The 25423-nt window shown below is 40.8% G+C and overlaps 2 protein-coding genes and 2 long non-coding RNA genes across 5 annotated transcripts; 2 read left to right on the top strand and 2 right to left on the bottom strand.

Annotated features, from left to right (window-relative positions):
- The first annotated feature begins 1019 nt into the window (after positions 1-1019).
- LOC134616076 (uncharacterized) lies at positions 1020-2792 on the top strand. Its single transcript, XR_010091423.1, has 4 exons — positions 1020-1154; positions 1251-1436; positions 1521-1784; positions 1944-2792. It is a non-coding gene; the product is annotated as an uncharacterized LOC134616076 (long non-coding RNA).
- A 3327-nt stretch (positions 2793-6119) lies between these two features.
- On the bottom strand, positions 6120-8065 carry LOC134616071 (E3 ubiquitin-protein ligase TRIM35-like). Its single transcript, XM_063460846.1, has 2 exons — positions 7965-8065; positions 6120-7863 (listed from the first exon to the last, which is right to left on the bottom strand). Exon 2 carries the CDS (start codon positions 7844-7846, stop codon positions 6467-6469), a length of 1380 nt encoding a protein of 459 aa, XP_063316916.1. The 5' UTR covers positions 7847-7863; positions 7965-8065; the 3' UTR covers positions 6120-6466.
- Positions 8066-12014: 3949 nt separating this feature from the next.
- On the top strand, positions 12015-13595 carry LOC134616063 (uncharacterized). 2 transcript variants are annotated; one of them, XR_010091417.1, is made up of 3 exons: positions 12015-12430; positions 12527-12679; positions 12797-13595. It is a non-coding gene; the product is annotated as an uncharacterized LOC134616063 (long non-coding RNA). The 2 variants fall into 2 exon arrangements; XR_010091412.1 differs by having other exon boundaries at positions 12527-12712.
- Positions 13596-16250: 2655 nt separating this feature from the next.
- Positions 16251-18270, bottom strand: LOC134616052 (nuclear factor 7, brain-like). The gene is made up of 2 exons (XM_063460829.1): positions 18127-18270; positions 16251-18025 (listed from the first exon to the last, which is right to left on the bottom strand). Exon 2 carries the CDS (start codon positions 18006-18008, stop codon positions 16623-16625), a length of 1386 nt encoding a protein of 461 aa, XP_063316899.1. The 5' UTR covers positions 18009-18025; positions 18127-18270; the 3' UTR covers positions 16251-16622.
- Between the last annotated feature and the right edge of the window lie 7153 nt (positions 18271-25423).

Genomic DNA, 25423 nt, shown 5'->3' with positions numbered 1-25423 from the left:
GTTTTGCACAGTGTTGATTGGAGCCATATCTTTGGTCAGGTGATAAGTAATAACCTCCGTAATTTCTTTGTGCCTGCAGGAGTTCGACGTGTATAGGGAAGCGCTGTATAAGGTTCCCGTTATTGATGTTTGGGTGGTTGACGGATTTTCTCCTGTCACTTTCTCGTCATCCCTGACGTGTTCTCCGTTGTTTTTTCCTGCCAATTTGAGCATCACACGGCACAGCTTCTGTATCACGTGGTATAAGGCTCCGCCCTTGTCATTTGTTGAGCAGGAAGAGTGAGCGCTTGTTTTCAGGCAGATTACGTCCCGGATCAAAATGCGGTACAATCATCGTGGTCTTTCTTTCTTTCTTTTTAAATTGTTGTCATTTGGAAATGAGATTGCACATAAGTATGAATCGAGATCGCGATTTTCTAACGATTAATCGTGCAGCCCTAGTGTGAGCTATGTTCCCTGCCATCTTGACTAGCAAGTGAGTAAAAAGCTTTAAGGTTTTTTTTATTTTTCAATCCCTCACTCAATTTAACATCAAGATCTTAATGGTGACAGTCTTTGCAGGCGTGGTGTGGTTGCACGCCTTCTGAGAGACAGAACCGGCAGATAAAGAGAATCACAGGAATCACACTTTGTGCTAACCTGTGAGGAGTCCTTTGACAAGCTGGAACCAATGTGATGTGGAGTCATTGAGAGGTTTCACTTGGCCAATCAGCCTGTTCCCAATATTTTGGATGTTTGTTGTAATGCAAAGGGACCATCAGTAGTAGAGGCCTTGTTTCAGCCTTGGGTGGACTGTGGGATGGTTGTGTGTCTGGACATCTTTCACTGGATCCCCTGGTTTGACGCAGCCATCTGTACAGAGTCTCATGCAAAGTACTCTGCATTTAAGTCTGCACTAGCTGGGGCGCTGCTGCCTTAAAACGGTGAAGACCTCGAGCTGCTTATAAGGGTCGCCAGAGCAAAGGACCCAGTAACAATGCAGTCTGTGTCTGAAGTTGTCTGCCTCTACATTTCCAGGGAACAGTTAAAACAGCATGTGCGGAGGGTCACACTGACACCTGAGGAAACATTTCGGATCATCCATTTGGTTATTGAGGAGCTGAAAGTTCCAGCTGGGCTGGATGAGGGTGGAGTGAGTCTCTTTAAAACACCTGGTAGGAAAGTCCTCAATCCAGAAGGTTATTAAAACATGAATTTAAATTGTGACAAAATGAAGATCACACAAAGTTTCTCTGTCTGTTTATTTCCAGGGTTCCCTGTTGAGATGTGGGCAGCACAGCAGTGACACCTGGAGTGCATTCAGGACCCAGCAGACATGAGCATGTACAGGGTGGCTACCACAAGAAAAAACAACGTGGATGTTCCCGATTAAAAATGTCTGCATGGAAGCAACAGCCTGGAAGGTTTTCATGAATTACTTCCTAACATGATTCCAGGTATACGGCTGTAATTTGTATACTTGTGACAAATTACACTTGTAGTCATATCATCGTCATTTCCTTTATTATTGTTGTATTCAGGTCCTCACTGATAAGTGGCATTGCAAGGTGGAACTCTGACAGGAGCTCAGATGCTGTATTTGGTGGTAAATGATTTACTCTGCAGCACTGATCAATCGCCTCAACACTCGCTGTCAGCAGCTGTTTGGACAAACCTGTAGAAGTAAACATCTGTGGCCCAGCTGATCTCATATCCACTGAATTATTCAGACTGCAGTGCTTGTTCAGCCAGAGCGAAGGAGACTCTCACCAATGATAACCTCCACAGTTCACCCTCCAGCCTGTGTGAGTAGCTAGGTTTACTTTTCACATTAGGGACAAAGTTTCTTTAAACATTAAAGCAAGGATTAAAAGATGCATTGCTTGTCTGAAAACAAAGTTTGACCTTAGAACAACAAAGTTTATATATTTACCGACCAAGTTTGTATGGGATTCATTTTACAGGAAGATGCCTGCAGTACAAAAGCCATCCTGGATTTGAAAAGCTGGACATGTTCTGCTCTGTGTTAGTGGAGATTAGCCTGATAGAGGACAAATTATCACTTACCGCTGAGCAGAGGAACAAGGTCCTTCAGTGTGGGGGGGCATGACAAGCAGCCACAATAGTTTAACCAGCTGTACAAGACCCACAGGGACAACACCCTCTACAGCCACACTGACAGGGATGACCTCGTTGATGCTGCTCTTATACAGAGAGTAAAGATGGCCAAGGGCTAGGGACCCGCACAACGTCACATCAGCACTCGGAGCAACAGTTAAACTAAACACTCTTAAACTTTTGTGGTTGCACTCACCTCAAGGTACTCACAACAGTCCAGAGAAACTCTCTATTTTAAAGGCCTTTGAGCGAATCCAGCATCGTGTTCTGGTGGAAGATGCGGTTCTTTGTAAAGCAGGCATCTCCCTCAAATGAACATCAAGACTGTGCGAGACTTCGTCCATCAGCAAGAAACTATCCTCAATCTGCATGCAACAAAACATTTGTGTTTTCCTGCTTGGAATTGCATACATAGAATTCAGTGCATGAATACGTTCCTGAATCCTTTATCATCTACAGCTAAAAATGGTTGGAAATCAAGTGCAATCATTTGGGACGGGTCTTTATCAATTGAGTTCTGTCTTGCTGGGGTCACAGACCTCTGCAAAAACTGTGTGATAGAGCTCTGGATTGGTTTAGATGGTTGTGGTGGTATACTGCATGATGCTGTAGATCAGGGGTAGCCAACCAGTCAGAGACCAATGAGACTCTACACTCTGCCTTTGTATTGTCAATAAAATTGAAGTGGTTTCAGATTTTGCTTCTTTTCTTTGTGTCACTTATTATCTTTACTATACCTTTCCAATGTGTTGATGTTGTCTCTTGTTGTTGCCCCTGGCTCACTCGCTCTCTCTGTCACTCTCCTGGTCTGTGTCTGTACTGCATTGAATGTAATTACCGCCCCTCGTGTTTTTTCTGATTAATGACTTCATTTAATTTTAGTTTTGATTTTTGTATTTTGTCCAGTACTTCCTGTTCCTGGTGGGACACCTAGGCTTCTTCGAAGGATTTGATGGGTTTTTTCCAATTCTAGAATATTTTTGTTTTCTTTTTACTTTAAAAAAACGAAATAATTTTACCTCATCACAGCTTTCCCTGCTTCCCAGAGGACAGATGTTGATGTTCCAGGCAGGTTATTACAGTGTAAATCAGGGGTGTCAAACTCATTTTGGTGCACGGGGCAACATACAGCCTAATTAGATGTAAAATGGGCCAAAGCAGTGCAATTATGGCATAATTACCCATAAATAATGATAATACATTTATGTTTTTTCACTTTTTTCATACAAAGTACAAGTGTATTAGAAAATCTTCATATTTAATCAAATATCCTTTTAGTGAAGCTGTGAATATTGAATATTTTTTAACTTTTTCTACAGCAAGAATTCATTTTCACAGAACTGTTTTCTTCAAGTGTAGTTGCCGTCTGAAGCAACATCTCAGATTCTTATCTGCAGTGACGTTAATATAACCATGAAGCATTGTTTTCAAATATATTTATTGTTGTTGTCAAGAGATGTATTCTAAAGCACTTCTTCAGCTGAGAATCAGAGAGGAGAAACACAGTTTTACTTGCAGCAAGGGGAGCTCTCAGAGCGCTCGCATGGAAGCGAGATCTCCAAGAGTCCGCTCTCTCATTGTCCTGCTCTTTGTTATATACACCAGTGGGTGCGTTTGTTCATTACATTGGAATGTGATGTTTAGGTGTGAGGTCAAAGTGTGACCCCGTGAAGACTGCCCTAAATCTGCTGGTCTGGAAAATCCAACAGTTCATTTAAATAAAAAGGCACTTAGACTAAACCTGACATAGCTACGTTTATCCTACCATAAAATTGGAAAGGAAGGTATGACCTCTCCATTTCCACAGGATGTGGGTATGAATGCCAGTGCTCTCTTGAGTGCACACAAACTTGTTACAGACCTCCTAGGATGAGACATTCTTTCAACATGCCATTAACTATTAGTAGTAAACTTATATTATTAAAAGATTATACTGACTATTAAGTACAATTTTATATTGACATTTGTCACAAAGAATCAAGAGGGCAACAACAAACTGCTGCTCTCATTAAACACATGTCCGTCCATATCCCAGCAAACTAAATCGTCTCCATGTATTTCTTTTACTTCAGGAGCATGAACCTGACTGGATGCTGTCTTGTCTGACTAAAGCTAACAAACTACAAACCAGAGGAAGGTGGAATCAACCATTACAAACTCCTGCATTATCAGCCATGATGGACAAGTTGTTTGTGGTGTTTACACTTATTTGTGAAATATTGTTTTGTTATAACTAGAGATGGACCGATCCGATATTAGGTATCGGTATCGGTCCGATACTGACGTAAATTGCTGGATCGGATATCGGTGAGAAATAAAAAATGTAATCCGATCCATTAAATATCAAAAAAGCACCTCACAAAACTTGCGACATGGCGTAACTCGGCTCATAACGTAGCACGTCGGATAGAGCGGCTGTGTGTATTTGTAGCCTCGCTAGCAAACCAGCATTTCATCTCCGAGGAAGTTATCCCAGAGAGAAGTAAAGCAAGTGTGTAAGTTCATCTCTGAATGTTTGTAAAGCCTACCTCCGTTAAGCTTAACAACTGATATATGGAGCGACTGCCTCTTCTCTCTCCCTCCCTCTCCTGCTGCTACTTCATGAAACAGCTTAATGATCAGCTGATCGGCTTTTCTGTTGCGAGTCCGTCTCTCTTCTTTGTTTTTGGCCCACTTTGCACCAGAAAGAGGAAACCAGCGGCTGAACAACAGCAGCACGTTTAACCTTGATAAGCTGTTGTTAGAATTTATTTAATATTACTTTCTACACCAGGATCCTTTTCTACGTAGCTGACGGCTGGTAACTGTGCAGGGGCGGATCTAGCAAAGTTTAGCCAGGGGGGCCGATAGGGCATTAACAGGGAAAGGGGGGGCACAAAGACATACTTTTCTTTCTTATTCTCATTTAAAATGTCTAGTTTTTAATTAATAATTATCTGAATCTTACACCCAAAGTTTTAATCTGATGTAAAATGTACAGAAGTCCATTACTGTATATAGTAACTGTTAAATGTCTAATATACCCCAGTAAGCTATAGTACTTTTTCCTTTGGGAAGATACCATCTGTGCAGTCTGCAATTCTGTAGAAGAAAGATGTTGAATCTATTTAATTATTCTTGAAAAATAATTTATTTCTGTGCATTTTTTTTTCACACTGCATCAAATTAAAGTTGATTACGTTGATTAAGCATCATGAGGTGGAGGGTGGGGGGGGGGTTCCCTTTTTTTTTTTTGCTGGGAGTTTGCAACCCTATTAGTTAGGTTGCTTAATATTTCTGCTAAGTACTCTTTAAAATACCAGAATAGGAAGGATGGAGTAGGTTTAAGTTTATTAGATTGATCAGTATTGCTGAACTATGAAATATTTTGGGTGCAGTGTATTTTTTACATACAGGTATAACAGAATAGCTTTAGTGTTGTTGTTTATTTAAACTTGAGTATGAACTTATACAAAATGCAGCAAGATATTAAAAACAGTTTTATTGATTAAAAAACACACTATATCGGATTAATATCGGTATCGGCAGATATCCAAATGTATGATATCGGTATCGGTATCGGACATAAAAAAGTGGTATCGTGCCATCTCTAGTTATAACATTATTTATATTTTATTTTTAAGCTGGGCTATCCTGGGGCTCAGTGCATCTTTCGCTCTTAAACTCCTCCTACAAACTCAGACTCTTCTCCTGCAAACCTCAGGTGCGCTGGTAAAAAAAAAATATTTGAATGTTTTGCATCTCTTTGTGTTTTGTGACATTTTCCTGTTGTGTAGATATGTGGGCCTTTTTTGAGTCAACTATAAAAACAGTTTAAGGCAAAATTGCACTTCACTTTAGATGAGGTCACAAAAAATACTTAATAACTTGTAAGTGTCGCAAACAATGAATTACAAAATTATATTGTAAAAAAAAGGTCCGTATATATATATATATATAAATGTAGACAGACAGACAGATGTGCATCTTAATACTTTATCACTCACTTAAAAATTATACAATGAACATGTTATATGTCAAGAATAAACATTTAGAAATGAACAGTAAGGAGAAGTAATGCTTTGTAAATGTTGAAATAAGAACTTAATAATAGCGTAATAAAGCTTAATAGTTCACACATCAAATAGAAACATGAATCACTTGTAATAATTAGAAACTTGATAGAATTTCAAATCTAGTTTGGGGAGTCATTCAGTGAGAAACAGTGAAATGATTTTCCATGTGAAAAGGTGGACAGCAGAAACAGAAAGAAACAGTGAGAACTAAAAGAGAAACAAAGAGCTTTGGAACAACGAGGCAGCAGGAGGACAGCTGCAGTTTAACAGCTTCAATTCACTGACAGGAAACAACATTAGAAACATCATCATCCTCAACTTATCTGCTCCACTGACACTGACACCTTCAACGGACACACCTTCACTTTACCACCAGTGCTGATATATGGAAACATCCTGTGAGTGAAAGTGTGTGTGAAGGTGTGTATGTGTGTGTTAGTATCAGGATCAGAGAACGACAGCTTTCCTCTGGTCCAGTCCAGATTCACTCTGATCCTCTGGAGCTTCTTCTGGATTGAGAGAGCAGTGAATCCAGTTAATGGTGAAAATGCTGAGTATTTACCTCTATAAAACCCGATTCTCCATAATCCAGATTGTATGTCTCCCTTCCTCTGCACAGACTGTGCCAACACACCCACTAACCACACTATACTGTCTCCAACTTCAACATCCCAGCTGTGAGTCCCTGAGTTGAAGCCCTCAGAGCCCAGGACTGAGCAGAAATGATCAAACCTCTCTGGATTATCAGGAAGCTGCTGCCTCTCTCCTCCTCCTCTCACACTGGTCAGATCTTCAGACAGGATGAGGTTTGGATCAGCAGTGTTTGGGTCCAGGATGAGAGGAGTGTAGGAGACCATGTCCTTCATGTTGTTCCAGATGTTGAAGGTCAGGTTGCCCAGGTGTTTGGCCTGGTCTATCAGAGCTCCTGAGGGCAGCTGTGGATCATCCAGCAGGGGGCAGCGCTGGACTCTTTCCACTGCAGCCTTGTAGTTGTGCAGGAATGAGACGTCTTCAGCTCTCAGCTCCTCCTCTGTGGCTCTGACTGTGTCTGAAAGAGCTGCTATCTCTCTGCTCAGAGCCTCCATCTTCTCCTTCATCATCCCACTCTTCTGCTCCTCTTCCTCCCTCAGTGCAGCCAGCCTGGCCTCCTCTTCCTCTGCTAGAAACTGGTGAAGCTTCTTAAACTGCTCCTTAATCTGCCTCTCTGTGTGTCGGGCCTGGACCTTAATGTGTTCTGCTGTTTGACCAAACTTCACTTGAACTTCTTTAAAATCCTTTAACTTCTTCTTTAAGGGCTCCAGAGTTTCCTGAAGTTTCCTCTTGTGCTGTTCTGCAGCTTCATCGATGGGTCTGAATCTGTGATTGGTGTGATTTTCTGAGTCTCTGCAGACGACACACACTGGCTGCTGATGGTCCAGACAGAAGAGTTTGAGTTTCTCAGAGTGCAGACTGCAGAGAGTCTCTGAAGCTCTCTCCTGTAAGAACGACTCACACAAGTTCTTTAAAGCTCGGTTTAAAGGTGGATCATAAACTGATATTTTCTTACAAACTGGACACTCACGTTCCCTTTTTATTCTCCACCATCTCTTCAGACAGTCTTTACAGAAGCTGTGGCTACATGACAGAAGAACAGGATCTCTGAAGACCTCCCGACAGACCGGACAGCAGAGATCCTCCTCTGATCTGGAAGCCATTGAGTCTGTGAGTGAAGCTGAAAACAGGAGACAAGAAGTACAGTCAGTCCTGGCTCCCCTCCCTCCTCTACGACCTTCACTGAAACTTCCTTTGAGTCGTGTTTTTGCTCAAACTCACATTCAGTGTGTGGAGCGTCAGCAGCTTGAAGCAGCAGTGTTGGAGTTTCCACTTTTCTCTCCTGTAGCTGGACTCACTCAGAGGAAGCTGCTAGTTTGGTCTGAACTCCGTCTGATAAGGTTTGTTGCGTTTTAAACACGTGGGGGGGCGGAGCTTCATTCAACGTCCTCTTATAAATGTGTGAGTGTGACAGCAGAGCGCAGACTGTCACCGCAGGTCAAAAGTGAAACATTTTATGAAGCTCAGAAAATAAAGTGTGACTCAGTGTTGCAGCTGTTTGGCAGTTTTTCTTTCAAACTTTCTTCTGATTATTAGAAGAGCTCGCCCCGCCCGCAGACTGTGGACCAATAGGAGAGCTGGCCGGCTGTAAACTACCAATCGTCTGTCGACGGAAGTTGCGTCACCAGAAAACAACAACGGCACCTCCGCTATGTTGGGAACAAGGGCATCGATTTGGCATGGACGGAGCCAATAATTTGATCGCTTCTTGTAAAAAAAAAAATACAAAGAAAGATCTGTGAGCGTCTCAGTCACCCAGCGGTGCACAAAGAGTTAAATTACGTTCTCTACTAGAGTCCGACCTCATGTGACAAATATGGCCAATGTGATTGGCTGAGCCTTTCAGGTGGCTCTGTTTGGTTTCAGCAGCGGCAAACCTGCGCTGCGAGGAGGACGGTAGCAAAGAGGAAGAACGTGCATATAAGAAAGTATTTTTCAAAGAAACCTGTAAGTCACTTAAAGCCAAGCTCACTCATAAAATATGTCCGCCATAATAACGTTACAGGCTATGCTAGGCTTTGGCCCACATCAGTCTAAAATTGTATGTAACCATGAATAAAGTGTTTTGGACACTAACTGCACAACAAGCAGCACTATTAGTTCTCCCAGTCTCAGAGCAACATTTCTACTTTTGATTGAAAATGTCAGAAAAAATGGCAGCCTCGAGCAAGCCAGGATATTAGTTTACAGAGGCTGTTAAAATTATACGTCTAACGTTAAAATGTTGGTGACACAATAATTTCATCCTAGTGTCACTGACATATTCATAGGGTTAATTTCTGAGACAAAATATCATGAGGTAGTCATGACTTTGCAAATATTCCACCTTGTAGTGCAGTTTGCACTACAATTGTTAGGCTGCTGATGTAAATTGATTGATTAGTGTAGATTTGACAAAGAATCTGAATTGTCTCACTTTCTATATGGCACGAATCAATGTGCTATTTTATCAATATGTCCTAGTGCAGTCAGAGGGGAAAAGCCAGGGCCAAAGGTGAGGCACATCAAGCACAGAATAATAATTTTCTGGTCATCTTAGATGAGTTTTATGGACAAAAACCACCAGTTCATTTAGTGTTCCCTTAGTGCTAATGTATAAGAGAAGTTGGTGTGCTTTAACTGAAGTAATCGTGTTAAGATAAGATTACCTTTCGTTTTGTCACAGCAGAAAGTGGACAGTGCAAAGTTATATAGCAAAAATTAGAATACAATAAGAATAATATACTGTACACAACTGTACAGAATAGAATAAAATATACATTAAGATAAAAATAGAATACAAATGTTATATACAGCTGAGTAAAAATACAACTTACAACGTCTTATTGCACATGTGTGTGTGTTTGATCAGCTGCAAAAGTCTTTGTTGTGGATTCTGACAGCAGTGGGGAGGAAAGACCTGCGAAATCTCTCCATCCCACATTTAGGTCCTAAAAGTTATATTCTTTTATTGTCTTGACTGTATTTGAAGCTATTTTTATTTTTGTATGATACCTGATTTATGTGGAATAAAATCAAAGTAAACTAAAGTCTAAAACACTTAGTCAGTCATGTGTTTAATAGTAATTTAACATTATATAATTCACATATAAAACTATGAATTGTAATTTTAAATGGTTTAATAGCATGTAGAATAGCATATGTAGGCAAGTATATTTCTCCTTTTTTTATCAAGAAGCAAAGATGAAAAGGAAAAAAAGAAGAAACGGGGCGGGGTTTGGTGGTTGAAACACCCGTCCCCACCAATGCCAAAACCAAATCTACGCCCTTGGTTTGGAAAGTCGCTTCTCTTTTATCTTTAGAGTAAGTTATCTTTAACTTTAAGGTATTTGGATCTGGATTTAGCTGAAATGACACGAGGATGAAAAGCTCATTTAACCCTTTTACTTCATTGCCAATATCTAATGTATTACTCCCATTTCTACTCTTTTCAGTGGCGACATCAGCAATTCGCGTTGTTAATCCAGATGCCCGTGCACACCGTCACTCGGCCCTACTTAAGACAACCAAAGAGGCTCGTTAGTACCGGGTGAGAAGTTTGGTCTTCTTCAAACCTCCACTGGAGCTGCTCAGCCAAATCACTGCATTGACTCACGCAGAGAAGCTTCTCCGAGCAGAGGGTATCCACGCGCCTTCACGTCAGCAGTGTCTGGGAGAGCTGGTGGTGCCATTAGCACAATATGAAAATGCACCGCTGCGATGGCTCGTTACAAACGATGTGGGACATATGTGAGTGTATCATATATTTAATATCATACTAGGCAGGATTACTAAACCATTAATACACATTTACCTGCGAATGGCTATTGTCAGCATGTGTTGCTCGTTGTAAACTTTCTTTAAGTGTGTAACATTCACGATGATATTGCTGACGGTATGCATGATTCCAGCATACTTGACAGGCGCAGAACAGAGCTGACAAACCCACAAAGAAAGGGAAAGATGAGGAACCACCTTTTTCTACAAAGTAATCGTAATTACAAAACTACTTGTTCATCCCATTTATAGATGTACTGAAGTCCCAACACTCCTCGTCTGCAAGTTAACTTCTGGAGTGAAGTCTGACAAGCGGGGAACTGGGCAGACCTCCGCTTTCCTGTCCAAGGAGTTTGACACCACTGTACAGTCACATCAAAATAATTCTGCTGTGCAGCCCAAACATTTCCAGTCCACAGAGGCTGTTGTATGGTCCAAAAACATGACAGTTTTACTGAGTGAGTCACCTGCATCCCAGGGTCATGATCACACCATACAATTACCTTTTGAGTCATTCACCTGTAAGTGCTATTTATTTGTAATCCAAACAATTTCAGTTAGAGCATTTGTCTGTGTGTGTGTGTTGTTGCTATATGCTCTATGTTATCTGTGTGTGTTTCAGGTGGAGACAGAGGGATGGGTGTGTCTCTGGGAAAATCCTGATATATCTCATCTGCTGGACACTGACAGAGGGCTGTTCACCCCTGTTCAGACATACAAGGACACTACTGATGTGTTAAAGAGGCGACGGGTGATGAAATCAGATCGCATTTGTTTTTACCCACCAGAACGTCCTGAGGTGCTGTGGTCAGTCTACAGCTCTTTTTTTCACAGCCGCATATTTTTTGGCACTCTGTTGGAGTGTAAAAGTGCTCCTAGAAGTATCCTCAAGCTGATGAGTGTGAGTAGGTTCACCTATATAAGTCTGGCTATCGCCACCGTGTAATTTCACATTAATATTTTACTGAAATGTAAACAGTAAAACCGCCATCCTGGATTCATTTTTACATTTTCCCTCTTCTTCCTTATAAACTTAAGGTACGTCACATCTGTGATGTGTCCAACTGGTACACGATGCTTACTGAGGTCCTGTGCTGCGGACCATGGACAAAGGCAGAAGTGGCAGAGGAGGAAAAGTGGGTCGGTGGCTCGCCTGGAGTTCAGCAATTTAATCACAGCTCAGTGAGGGACATCAAGCCATGTTCCCTGCCATCTTGACTAGCAAGTGAGTAAAATGACCATTATGTTTATGTGTATTTTAAAAGCTTTAAGTTTGTTTTATTTTACAATCGCTCACTCAATTTAACATCAAGATCTTAATGGTGACAGTCCTTGCAGGCGTGGTGTGGTTGCACGCCTTCTGAGAGACAGAACCGGCAGATAAAGAGAATCACAGGAATCACACTTTGTGCTAACCTGTGAGGAGTCCTTTGACAAGCTGGAACCAATGTGATGTGGAGTCATTGAGAGGTTTCACTTGGCCAATCAGCCTGTTCCAAACATTTTGGATGTTTGTTGTCATGCAAAGGGACCATCAGTAGTAGAGGCCTTGTTTCAGCCTTGGGTGGACTGTGGGGTGGTTGTGTGTCTGGACATCTTTCACTGGATCCCCTGGTTTGACGCAGCCATCTGTACAGAGTCTCATGCAAAGTACTCTGCATTTAAGTCTGCACTAGCTGGGGCGCTGCTGCCTTAAAACGGTGAAGACCTCGAGCTGCTTATAAGGGTCGCCAGAGCAAAGGACCCAGTAACAATGCAGTCTGGATCCGAAGTTGTCTTCCTGTACATTTCCAGGGAGCAGTTAAAACAGCATGTGTGGAGGGTCACACTGACACCTCGGGAAACATTTTGGATCATCCATTTGGTTATTGAGGAGCTGAAAGTTCCAGCTGGGCTGGATGAGGGTGGAGTGAGTCTCTTCAAAACACCTGGTAGGAAAGTCCTCAATCCAGAAGGTTATTAAAACATGAATTTAAATTGTGACAAACTGAAGATCACACAAAGTATCTCTGTCTGTTTATTTCCAGGGCTCCCTGTTGAGATGTGGGCAGCACAGCAGTGACACCTGGAGTGCATTCAGGACCCAGCAGACACAAACATGTACAGGGTGGCTACCACAAGAAAAAACAACGTGAATGTTTCTGATTACAAATGTCTGCGTGGAAGCAACAGCCTGGAAGGTTTTCATGAATTACTTCCTAACATGATTCCAGGTATACGGCTGTAATCTGTATACTTGTGATAAATTACACTTGTAGTCATATCATCGTCATTTCCTTTATTATTGTTGTATTCAGGTCCTCACTGATAAGTGGCATTGCAAGGTGGAAGGAGGAGCTCAGATGCTGTATTTGGTGGTAAATGATTTACTCTGCAGCGCTGATCAGTCGCCTCAACACTCGCTGTCAGCAGCTGTTTGGAGAACCTGTAGAAGTAAACATCTGTGGCCCAGCTGATCTCACATTCACTGAATTATTCAGACTGGAGTACGTGTTTAGCCAGAGCAGAGGAGACTGTAATTTTCTCTCTGTAGGACATCGTCAGTGATGGACCTGGTCCTGGGGAGGAGGTGGTTCAGCCTGAGCAACCCGAGCCAGATGATCCCGGTGAAACATTGCTGAGTGACGACGAGGCATGTGACACTGTGCTGGATGCTGTCCTTCCCCACATTACACTCACCAGTGATAACCTCCACAGTTCACCCTCCAGCCTGTGTGAGTAGCTAGGTTTACTTTTCATATGAGGGACAAAGTTTGTACATTAAAGCAAGGATTAAGAGATGCACTGCTTGTCTGAAAACAAATACAATTGTTTATATATTTACCGACCAAGTTTGTATGGGATTCATTTTACAGGAAGATGCCTGTAGTACAAAAGCCATCCTGGATTTGAAAAGCTGGACATGTTCTGCTCTGTGTTTGTGGAGATTAGCCTGATAGAGGACAAATTATCACTTACCACTGAGCAGAGGAACAAGGTCCTTCAGTGTGGAGGGGCATGACAAGCAGCCACAATAGTTTAACCAGCTGTACAAGACCCACAGGGACAACACCCTCTACTGCTACACTGACAGGGATGACCTCGTTGATGCTGCTCTTATACAAGCAATAAAGATGACCAAGTGCTAGGGACTCGCACAATGTGACATCAGCACTCAGAGCAACAGTTAAACTAAACACTCGTGGTTGTGCTCACCTCAGGGTACTCACAACAGTCCAGAGAAAGTTTCTATTTTAAAGGCCTGTGAGCGAATCCAGCATCGTGTTCTGGTGGAAGATGCGGTTTTTTTTAAAATGAACATCAAGACTGTGCAGGACTTCAACCATCAGCAAGAAACTATCCTCAATCTGCATGCAACAAAACATACATAGGATTCAGTGCATGAATACGTTCCTGAATCCTTTATCATCCACAGCTAAAAATGGTTGGAAATCAAGTGCAATTATCTTGGACAGGCCTTTATCAATTGAGTCCTGTCTTGCTGGGGTCACAGACTTCTGCAAAAACTTTCTCATAGAGCTCTGGATTAGTTTAGGTGGTTGTGGTGGTATACTGCATGATGCTGTAGATACTGCAGCAGCTACAGTTGCAATAGACACACTGGCGCCACTGTGTTTTATCCTCCTAGTGCACTGATGGGTGGACTGTTCTCAGGTCTCTGTGCAGGTTGTTTGAGTTCTATGTGATGTCCTTTTCTTGCACACTCTACACTCTGCCTTTGTATTGTCAATAAAATTGAAGTGGGCTCAGATTTTGCTTCTTTTCTTGGTGTCACTTATTTTCTTTACTATACCTTTCTAATGTGTCGATGTTGTCTCTTGTTGTTGCCCCTGGATCTCTCTCTATCTTGATCTCCACCTATGAATGTAACTACCACCCCTCGTGATGTTTTTTTTTCCAATTCAGGAATATTTTTGTTCTTTTTTTCATTAAAAAAAAGAAGAAAGAAATAATGTTACCTCATCACAGCTTTCCCTGCTTCCCAGAGGACAGATGCTGATGTTCCAGTCAGGTTATTATAGTGTATATCAGGGTGTTAAAGTCGTTTTGGTTCACGGGGCAACATACAGTCGTATTAGCTGTAAAGTGGGCCAAAGCAGTACAATCATGGCATAATTACCCATAAATAATAATAATATTACGTCCATGTTTTTTCACTTTGTTTTCATACAAAGTACAAGTGTATTAGAAAATCTTCATATTTAATCAAATATCCTTTTAGTGAAGCTGTGAATATTGAATATTTTTTTTAACTTTTTCTACAGCAAGAATTCATTTTTACAGAACTGTTTTCTTTAAGTGTAATTTGCGTCTGAAGCAACATCTCAGATTCTAATCTGCAGTGATGTTAATATAACCAGGGAGTGATGCAGGGTCACGATAGAGCTGTCCGTCCACGTAGAGCCCTTATTAATGAAGACTTAGGAACAGGACATTGCGTTGCTCCAGGATCTCTTTAGGGAAATGGTGGTTTATGCTGAAGTTCAATCCTTTCACCTCCTTGATGAAACTTTTCGCTGGTCTTTTCACAACAAGATGCTGTCTCCCGGCAACCTCTTAGGTCTGAGAGGATGGACGTGATCGTAGCTTTTGATTAGTTGCTTCTGCATCCTCTTCAGCATAACCTGAGATACCAGAAAACACATAGTTTTCTCTCATACTACAGGCCTGCATTTATTTTTTTTGTATTAAGATGGGTCACATTCTCAGTTAGAGACTTAACTACGTCGCAAGGATCTATCAACTGACTCCAGGAGTTCGATAAAGTCGTTGTATTCTTGGAGAGCGTCTAATTTCTCCTCCCTGTCCTCCAGGCTGATGGAGATGATTATACAAATTTGGTTTATTATTTGTCAATTGATTGTATACTATAACTGAAGCTTTGCAAGCTAACATTTAGGGTTTTTTTTTTTCCTTGTCAACTCTCCAGCATCTAATGTGACCTACGGCATTTTCCGTCACTTCCCTCTCCTTACCTCACCCAGTTCTCTCAGAATTGGTAACTCTCGTAATCCTTTGGTCCCAATTCATATTGTTGTAATGTTAACACTTTTAATATAGAGGACAAAAAAGAAAACGCCTGAAGGTTCAAAGAAAGCACTTGATTTTTTGGGGTTTTTTAAACAGGTTTTGCCTAAACATGATTTCATTTTCATTTTGCAGTTTGTTGATCATTACTTCCACAATAGAAGGATCTCAAATTCATTATATCAAACAAAGTCAATCAAATGCCATGATGGATAATTTGTTTATGGTGTTTACACTTATTTGTGAAATATTGTTTTGTTATAACATTATTTATATTTTATTTTTAAGCTGGGCTATCCTGGGGCTCAGTGCATCTTTCGCTCTTAAACTCCTCCTACAAACTCAGACTCTTCTCCTGCAAACCTCAGGTGGGCTGGTAAAAAAAATATTTGAATGTTTTGCATCTCTTTGTGTTTTGTGACATTTTTCTGTTGTGTAGATATGTGCGACTTTTTTGAGTCAACTATAAAAACAGTTAAAGGCAAAATTACACTTCACTTTAGATGAGGTCACAAAAACTACTTAATAACTTGTAAGTGTCGAAAATAATGAATTACAAAATTATATTTTAAAATAACCATTTATAAAACATTTAACACACAAACATGGAGCTCATCTGTTAATCGAGCTCCGTATATGTATACATATAAATAAATGTAGACAGACAGATAGATGTGCATCTAAATACTTTATCACTTACTTAAAAATGATACAATGAACATGTTATATGGGGCTTTATTAATCAAGAATAAACATTTGGAAATGAACAGTAAGGAGAATTAATGCTTTATAAATGATGAAATAAGAACTTAATAATAGCGTAATAAAGCTTAATAGTTCACACATCAAATAGAAACATGAATCACTTGTAATGATTAGAAACTTGATAGAATTTCAAATCTAGTTTGGGGAGTCATTCAGTGAGAAACAGTGAAATGATTTTCCATGTGAAAAGGTGGACAGCAGAAACAGAAAGAAACAGTGAGAACTAAAAGAGAAACAAAGAGCTTTGGAACAACGAGGCAGCAGGAGGACAGCTGCAGTTTAACAGCTTCAATTCACTGACAGGAAACAACATTAGAAACATCATCATCCTCAACTCATCTGCTCCACTGACACTGACACCTTCAACGGACACACCTTCACTTTACCAGCAGTGTAAATACATGGAAACATCCTGTGAGTGAAAGTGTGTGTGAAGGTGTGTATGTGTGTGTTAGTATCAGGATCAGAGAACGACAGCTTTCCTCTGTTCCAGTCCAGATTCACTCTGATCCTCTGGAACTTCTGCTGGACTGAGAGAGAAGTTTTAGCGGATGGTGAGAATGTAAAATATTTACCTGTACTGAACACTAATCCCCAAAATTCAGACAGTATGCTTCCTTTCCTCTGCACAGACTCTGCGAACACCCCCAATGCCCACCTTGTACTGTCTCCTACATCAACATCCCAGCTGTGAGTCCCTGAGTTAAAGCCCTCAGAGCCCAGGACAGAGCAGAACACATCAAACCTCTCTGGATTATTAGGAAGCTGCTGCCTCTCTCTTCCTCTCACACTGGTCAGATCTTCAGACAGGATGAGGATTGGATGAGCAGTGTTTGGGTCCAGAATGAGAGGAGTGTAGGAGACCATGTCCTTCATGTTGTTCCAGATGTTGAAGGTCAGGTTGCCCAGGTGTTTGGCGTGGTCTATCAGAGCTCCTGAGGGCAGCTGTGGATCATCCAGCAGGGGGCAGCGCTGGACTCTTTCCACTGCAGCCTTGTAGTTGTGCAGGAATGAGACGTCTTCAGCTCTCAGCTCCTCCTCTGTGGCTCTGACTGTGTCTGAAAGAGCTGCTATCTCTCTGCTCAGAGCCTCCATCTTCTCCTTCATCATCCCACTCTTCTGCTCCTCTTCCTCCCTCAGTGCAGTCAGCCTGGCCTCCTCTTCCTCTGCTAGAAACTGGTGAAGCTTCTTAAACTGCTCCTTAATCTGCCTCTCTGTGTGTCGGGCCTGGACCTTAATGTGTTCTGCTGTTTGATCAAACTTCACTTGAACTTCTTCACAAACCTTTAACTTCTTCTTTAAGGGCTCCAGAGTTTCCTGAAGTTCCTTCTTGTGTTGTTGTGCAGCTTCATCGATGGGTCTGAATCTGTGATTGGTGTGTTTTTCTGAGTCTCTGCAGACGACACACACTGGCTGCTGATGGTCCAGACAGAAGAGTTTGAGTTTCTCAGAGTGCAGACTGCAGAGAGCCTCTGAAGCTCTCTGATCTCTCTCCAGTAAGAACGACTCACACAGGTTCATTAATGCTCGGTTTAAAGGTGGATGCTTCTTTGAAGATATTTCCTTACAAACTGGACACTCACGTTCCCCTTTCTCTCTCCACCATCTCTTCAGACAGTCTTTACAGAAGCTGTGGCTACATGACAGAAGAACAGGATCTCTGAAGACCTCCTGACAGACCGGACAGCAGAGATCCTCCTCTGATCTGGAAGCCATTGAGTCTGTGAGTGAAGCTGAAAACAGCAGACAGGAAGTACAGTCAGTCCTGGCTCCCCTCCCTCCTCTACGACCTTCACTGAAACTTCCTTTGAGTCGTGTTTTTGCTCAAACTCACATTCAGTGTGTGGAGCGTCAGCAGCTTGAAGCAGCAGTGTTGGAGTTTTCCACTTTTCTCTCCTGTAGCTGGACTCACTCAGAGGAAGCTGCTAGTTTGGTCTGAACTCCGTCTGATCGTCTGTGCGTCTCTCTGTACTGAGGACGAAGAACAGCTTGTTTCCTGGTTTGTTGCGTTTTAAACACGTGGGGGGGGGGGGGGGGGGGCGGAGCTTCATTCAACGTCCTCTTATAAATGTGTGAGTGTCACAGCAGGTCAAAAGTGAAACATTTTGTGAAGTTCAGAAAATAAAGTGTGACTCAGTGTTGCAGCTGTTTGGCAGTTTTTCTTTCAAACTTTCTTCTTATTATTAGAAGAGCTCGCCCCGCCCGCAGACTGTGGACCAATAGGAGAGCTGGCCGGCTGTAGACTACCAATCGTCTGTCGACGGAAGTTGCGTCACCAGAAAACAACGGCACCTCCGCTATGTTTGGAAAGTCGCATTTCTTTTATCTTTACAGTAAGTTATCGACTTTAAGATATAAGCTGGATGAAATAGACATGAAAGGAAATATGATATGGTGTGGGCATTTTAATGCACACCATTCGTTATGGGTGAGTGAGAAAACAGACTACAATGGTAAAGTGTTAGAGGAATTTCTGCTGATATGTTTATTATATGTTTATGTTTAAAATCTTATATGTTTGAACGATGGGAAGAAGACAAGAATTTATATTGGCTCTGGTAAGGAATCCATATTAGATTTAACTTTTGCTTCTAGTTCTTTAGCTGCATTAATTGAGTGGCAAGTAAAGAATAAGTCATTTGGTAGTGATCATTATCTGGTAGTGAGTAAAATAAGGATTGGTCAAATACACTTACCTGAAGCATTTGGAGGGAAGTGGGTGTTTGGGAAGGCGAATTGGGGGAAGTTTAGTAGGTTGTGTGAGAGGAAGGTTTTAGAGGTTCGTAATCATTTGAGTGTTGAAAGAATGAATCAAGAAATTAGTCAAAGTATTTTAAGCGCTGCTGAGGACGCTATTCCAAAGACATCAGGAAAAGCTAGGGGGAGATCAGTTCCACGGTGGAATGATGAATGTAAGTTAGTAGTTAGAGAAAAAAATAGAGCATTTAAGTTGGTCAAGCGGTATCATAATTTTTAACATTTAATTGACTACAAAAAAGCACAGCCAAAAGTCAGAAGTACAGTAAGAAGAACAAAGAGAACGTATTGGAGAGATTTCTGTAATACAATTGGTAGTAATACTCAAATTGAGGAGATTTGGGGGATGATCAGGAACATGGGGGAAGACAGAAGAGAATGGAGTTATCCAATACTTGATCAGAATAATCAAGTAGCTGCAACTGATAGGGAAAAAGATGATTTATTGGCAAGTACTTTTGTTGATATACATAGTGGGAGAAATTTATCAGATGAGAGTAAACGAGGAAGAGAGAGGACTAAAGGAAGAGATCTTGAAGCTTCAGGGAGGAAGGAGAGTACTGCAGATGTAATGAGTTGACCCTTTTCTATTAGAGAACTGAAAATAGCTCTGGGTAGAACCAGAGCTATTTTCTCTGGTTCTGGGTAGAACCCATAGCTGGACTGGCTATTTTTTGTTTTTATGGGCCGATGGATTTTTTATTTTTATTTTTTTTAATGGAAGGGTATATATAATGAAAGGTGTTGGATTGACCAATTGGTCATGATCGACTCTGGGCTGGACCAATTACAGCCGAGGAGGCCGGATGCACCCTCCCCCTTGTTTAGCAATCTTATAGACGAACTAAAGAAAATGGAGAACAAAAAAAGGAAAGGAGGTGTTTATGAAAATATCACTAAATCTGTCATTTATTAATTTTAATATTAATTAATGATCATGTCTCACCTCTAGTGTTCTTGGTCTTAATTTAAGGTTTCTACCATGTGTTGTAGATAGTTCAGGAAGTTAACTCGACCAAGCAGTCTTTTTGTTTCTGCTATGTACTGTTTAAAATCCAGAATAGGGAGGATGGTGTAGGTTTAAGTTTATTAGATTGATACATATATACCAACAAGGCAGTGTACATCAAAGCAGTTGTTTTCATGCAAAGGCTTTATGGTTTTTCCTATAGCGATTGACAGATCACGTGACTTTCGCGCATTGCATGCCGGAAACTCGAGGCAAAACAATCCGCATCAAATGCAAGCATTTGCAGCACCGCAAAACGTTCATTCTCCGGTTCCAATACCTTCTTGTTTTTTCTTTGCCGCACAAAAAAGGAATGTACAAAACAAAAGGAGAACAATGCCGGTCCGTACAAAGACAGACTCGACGAAAGGACAAAGAAAAGATACGATACGTGAAAGGGTTAGACCCTTACGAGCACACAGAGTGGACAAAAGACGTTAGCGTGCTGCCCAACTTTCACCACGCTCAGATTTATAATTATACGGTTCTTGGAGTGAGTGCATACACTCATGAAGCTTAGTAACTTCAGGTCACTGCAACAAGCCCAGGTACAGTTTACCGACGGATGGGTACAGGACCTTGAAATGCACTGTGTAGAACGAAAGACCATCGTACGTATCGTAAGTTTACCAGTCTCACAAATCGTCGTCATAAATACACATTCGTTAACCGTTTATTAATATAACCTTTGAGCTCAACGGTAATTAATTAGTAATGGAAATAATTTCTGGTACCATTACAGAAATGTAGCAGTGACAATAATATTGTATGTTGTAATCGCACTGGGCAATTAGTGATACAAAACAAATGTTTTATCCTGTGAATAAAAGTATATGTTTTTGTCAATGTACCGTGGTAATAACAGAAGCGAAAAGCAATATTGTGTCAGGACAATTCACTATTTATGCACAATAAATAAAGGAGCATAGCGCGACAATTTCTGTTCAGCGCCAGACTTGCTTGTAACCTATATCACCGATTATGTTAAGAACACTATCGTATTAACTACTACAAAACACTGACCTTTGTGGGAATGCTTGGAGCAGACTACCATGTGAGCTGGAGTGTTCTGAGATGTTATATTTGGTATATCCAGACCGTGGCTGTCAACGTGGCTTCCCGTGGCTGTCATGGACCGGCTATTGCAGTTAATAATACAACAGTTTCTTGCCATTTTTTGGGTTTCTTTTTATCGCTGTGTAACTGAGTTCAGTTGAAAGCCTGCGTGCACTAGTACCTCTTGCCACAAGTTCCCAGAATCCTTTGCGGTTTTACCCCTGAATGACGTCACATTTTCAAACTCTATCCTGGTGGGCCGGTCTCTAGTTAAAATGCCCGGGCCGATTTTTTGTCCCAGTCCAGCCCTGGTAGAACCAGAGCTATTTTCTCCACAGAAGGATGAGGAATGTTATGTTACGTTAAAACATTTAATTGATGAAGCGTTAAATGAATTGCTAATGTTATTTAACAAGGAATGGAAAGTAGGGCGTCTCCCACATCGATGGAAAGAAGCACTAATTATACCAATAAAGAAACCAGGGAAAGACCATAGTGATCCTGGAAATTATAGGCCCATTGCTCTGACTTCCAATATATGTAAACTAGGGCTGTTCGATATAACGATATATATCTGATGACGATATAAAAACGTCTATCGTTTCATTTTACGCTATCGTTTGTTTTGTGGTGTCACAAAATAAACTGTTTACGGCAATATTTTTTATCGTTTTGATGGTCACTGTAGTGGCTATAATAATTTCTTAAAGTTCTCTCTTTCTCTTATATTGAATATAACCACACTACGGACGGACAAGTGTTTTTATGCGTTTCGGTTAGCAACGACGACGGTAACACCATCGCTTGTTTATGTTCCACATAGACCGAAAGAGCAGATTATTTACGGATGGGAAATGGTAAATGGCCTGTATTTACTAGTCCCCAAGGACCCCAAAGCGCTTTACACATCCAGTCAACCACCCATTCACACACTGGTGATGGCAAGCTACATTGTAGCCACAGCCACCCTGGGGCGCACTGACAGAGGCGAGGCTGCCGGACACTGGCGCCACCGGGCCCTCTGACCACCATCAGTAGGCAACGGGTGAAGTGTCTTGCCCAAGGACACAACGACCGAGACTGTCCGAGCCGGGGCTCGAACCGGAACCTTCCAATTACAAGGCGACCTCCACGATCGAGCCACGATCGAAGTAAAAAAGAGCCGCCAGGTGCTAAAAAATAAACCTTAGACTCAAATGTTAGAACAGGCTTTTCCCCGCAGCACGCCGTGTAATAAATACTCACAAAGAAAACGGGGGCCGTTACAACTTATGTCTAAAAATGTATAGTTTCATGCATCTGTTAAAACCAGTGATGGGAATAACGGCGTTACTTTTTTCAGTAACTAGTAATCTAATTAATTACTATTCCTATCGTTACAACGGCGTTACAGTTACTAACAAGGAAACGCGGTCCGTTACTATTTTTCAACAAACAGACGGCTGAAGCTGTGTTCAGGTTACCGCATCTTATATCAGCTGCAGGAAGTAGCTGTAAGTAATCTGGATGCTACAGCTTTAAGCAGCTGCGCGCTCCCGCGGACGGTAATCACGAGCACAACACCTCGAACTCAGGGGGCAAAACAATCGCATGAGTGCTGCTGTTTGACTGAGGAAGAATAAAGTAGTCCTGGTAAGCCAATCACATGACCAGTTAAAGACAAAGCAACAAGGTGACATATACCAGTTTATAAATTGTGTTGATAGGCCACGTAAAACCAGAGTCATGATAAACAAGATATACACAACGTTTTTTCCTCAATAGTTTCGCCACGTTAGCGCTAGCTGCTTATTAGCAAAAAAACAAAACAAAACGGGGAAAGTTTTAGGAGTGACGGAGAGAGAGAGAGAGAGAGAGAGCAATTTTTGAGAGGTAAGATTTGTGTCGTTTAGCGTGTTTGGAGTGTGTAGTTAATGTGTTGTCTTGTGTAGTTAGTGTGTAGTGTTGTGGATAGTTTTGTGTTGTGTGTCATAGCAATGAGGCGACTGCTGTCTCCAGGTAGAAACAGCAGTGATACACCTGCTGCTGTCAGATCTGCAGGTATCAGGCTGTGATGTTCTCCTTTATAGTGGCACAAATAATTTGTGTGCCATCTTATTGAAGAACAGCTGATTGTTCTGTAGTTTAAAATTGTTTTGGTTTTTTTTGGTTTTAAAAAGGGGTAAAAGGTAAATTGATGCAAATAACTTTGTTGTTTGCAAAACTTGTGCATAGGATTTTAAAATTGACAATTAATATTTGCATTTAAAGTTATGAAATATGATTCATTAAATGTGTTTATGGTTGTTACAGTAAAAATATAACTTTTTCTACTCTGATTTTATGTTTTTTGTTTGATTTTAGATCAATTCTGGTTATACAGTATGACAAAATGAGAACATAACTGTAAATTCAGGCGTGTGAGGTTGCGCTAAAAAGAATGATACCAAACAAGCAAAGCAAATAATTTTTAAAGTTAAACTGTGGAGGGAAAATCAAAAGTAGTAAAAAAATGGCCAATTATACTCTGAACCCCAGAGGGTTAAATGTTCTTTGTTTTTTTTTAAAGTAACGCAATAGTTACTTTTCCAAGTAATTAATTACTTTTACAATATTGTAACTCAGTTACTAACTCAGTTACTTTTTTGAAGAAGTGACTAGTAACTATAATTGAATTACTTTTTCAAAGTAACTTGCCCAACACTGGTTAAAACACTCGACTCCAGCTACATGACGCGCAGCTGGAAACACTTCCCGCAAGTTGAGCTGCCCGAGATTCACAGAATTTACAGAAAATGTTACATTTTTGTGATTTATATCGTTATCGGAAGATAGAATTCTTATATCGGGATATGAGATTTTGGTCATATCGCACAGCCCTAATGTAAACTGATGAAAAGGATGGTGAATGAGAGTTTGGTACAATTTTTAGAGTCAAGAAATATATAAGCACCTTATCAGAGTGGTTTTCGTAGAGGAAGAGGGACGATGGATCCTTTCTTATGTTTGGAAGATCAGGAAAGCACAGGTTAATAAAGAGGTGGTAGTTGCTGTATCCCTTGATGTAGAAAAGGCATATGAGATGCTTTGGAGAGAGGGTCTAATGATTAAGTTACATGAAGCAAGGGTAGGAGGAAGGATATTGGATTTTTTTATGTGACAGGAAAATAGGGTCACATGTTTCAGAGCCACATAAAACAGAAAATGGAAACCCTCAGGGAAGTGTAGTAAGGCCATTATTGTTTTCAGTTATGATCAATGATATTTTTAAAGATATGTCTGATAGTAATGGTAAATCAGTTTGCTTATGATGTCGCATTATAGGTAATGGGGAAGAATGTTGACCATCTTGTTAAGAAACTTCAAGAAGGGATAGATAAAGTAGAAAAGTTGGGTGTAAAATGGGGTTTTAAATTTTCTGTTGAGAAAACTAAATTAATATTTTTCACAAATAAGAAAATATGGGAAAATAAACTGCTATACTTGTATGGGAAAGAGCTAGAAAGGGTTGATTGTTTTCTTTCTTTGGGTGTAGTTTTTGATAAGAGATTAACTTGGAAAAATCACATAGAGCGCGTTATAAGAAAAAGTAAAAAGGTTCTTAATATTATGAGGTGTTTAGCAGGGCTGACATGGGGTGCCAATTTTGATGCACTTAAAGTCATGTTAATTCGATCAAGGTTAGATTATGGGTGTGTGGTATATGGGTCAGTGGCTAAAACATGCTTAAAGAAGCTGGATGTTATCCAAGCTCAAGCAATGAGACTTTGCTTAGGGGCAGTTAAAATGCCAATATGTACTCTACAAGTGGAATCAGGAGAAATGGCACTATATATTAGAAGGCAACAGTTGATGTTAACTATTGGATAAATTTGAAAGGTCATGATGAAAACCACCCTGTTAAGAAAGTGTTAAAGAATAGTTGTGAAAGAAGAAAGGATTTTAAAAATAGTTTTGGGTGGGTTGAGGAGGATAGAGCGCGAGCATTTAAAGACTTCAGTCAGACAGTGTTGTGGCCTTTACGACCCACATGGACATGGAAATACATTAAAGTAGTATAGTTTGGACAGAAAGTAAGAATTTCTGGCAAATGGCATGGGATAATGAAACAAAAGGGAGACATATAGGGTACAAAACACAATAGAAGTTAAGAGGAGTATTGGATTAAGTAGGTAGGAGGAGGGTATTGTAAATTGAATATGAACTGGTCATTGCTTTTTACAAATGATACTCTTTTTAGGATGGGGAAACATCCGACTGGGTTATGTGATTGGTGTAATGCTGTGTAAACGGTTGCTTATTAGTTGCAGTGTTGAGGATTGAAATGAGC

Source organism: Pelmatolapia mariae, linkage group LG3_W, assembly GCF_036321145.2.
Source record: "Pelmatolapia mariae isolate MD_Pm_ZW linkage group LG3_W, Pm_UMD_F_2, whole genome shotgun sequence".
In the NCBI taxonomy this organism is placed as follows: domain Eukaryota; kingdom Metazoa; phylum Chordata; class Actinopteri; order Cichliformes; family Cichlidae; genus Pelmatolapia; species Pelmatolapia mariae.
The sequence above is the reverse complement of the archived record's forward strand: the minus strand, read 5'-3'. Positions and strand labels throughout refer to the sequence as shown.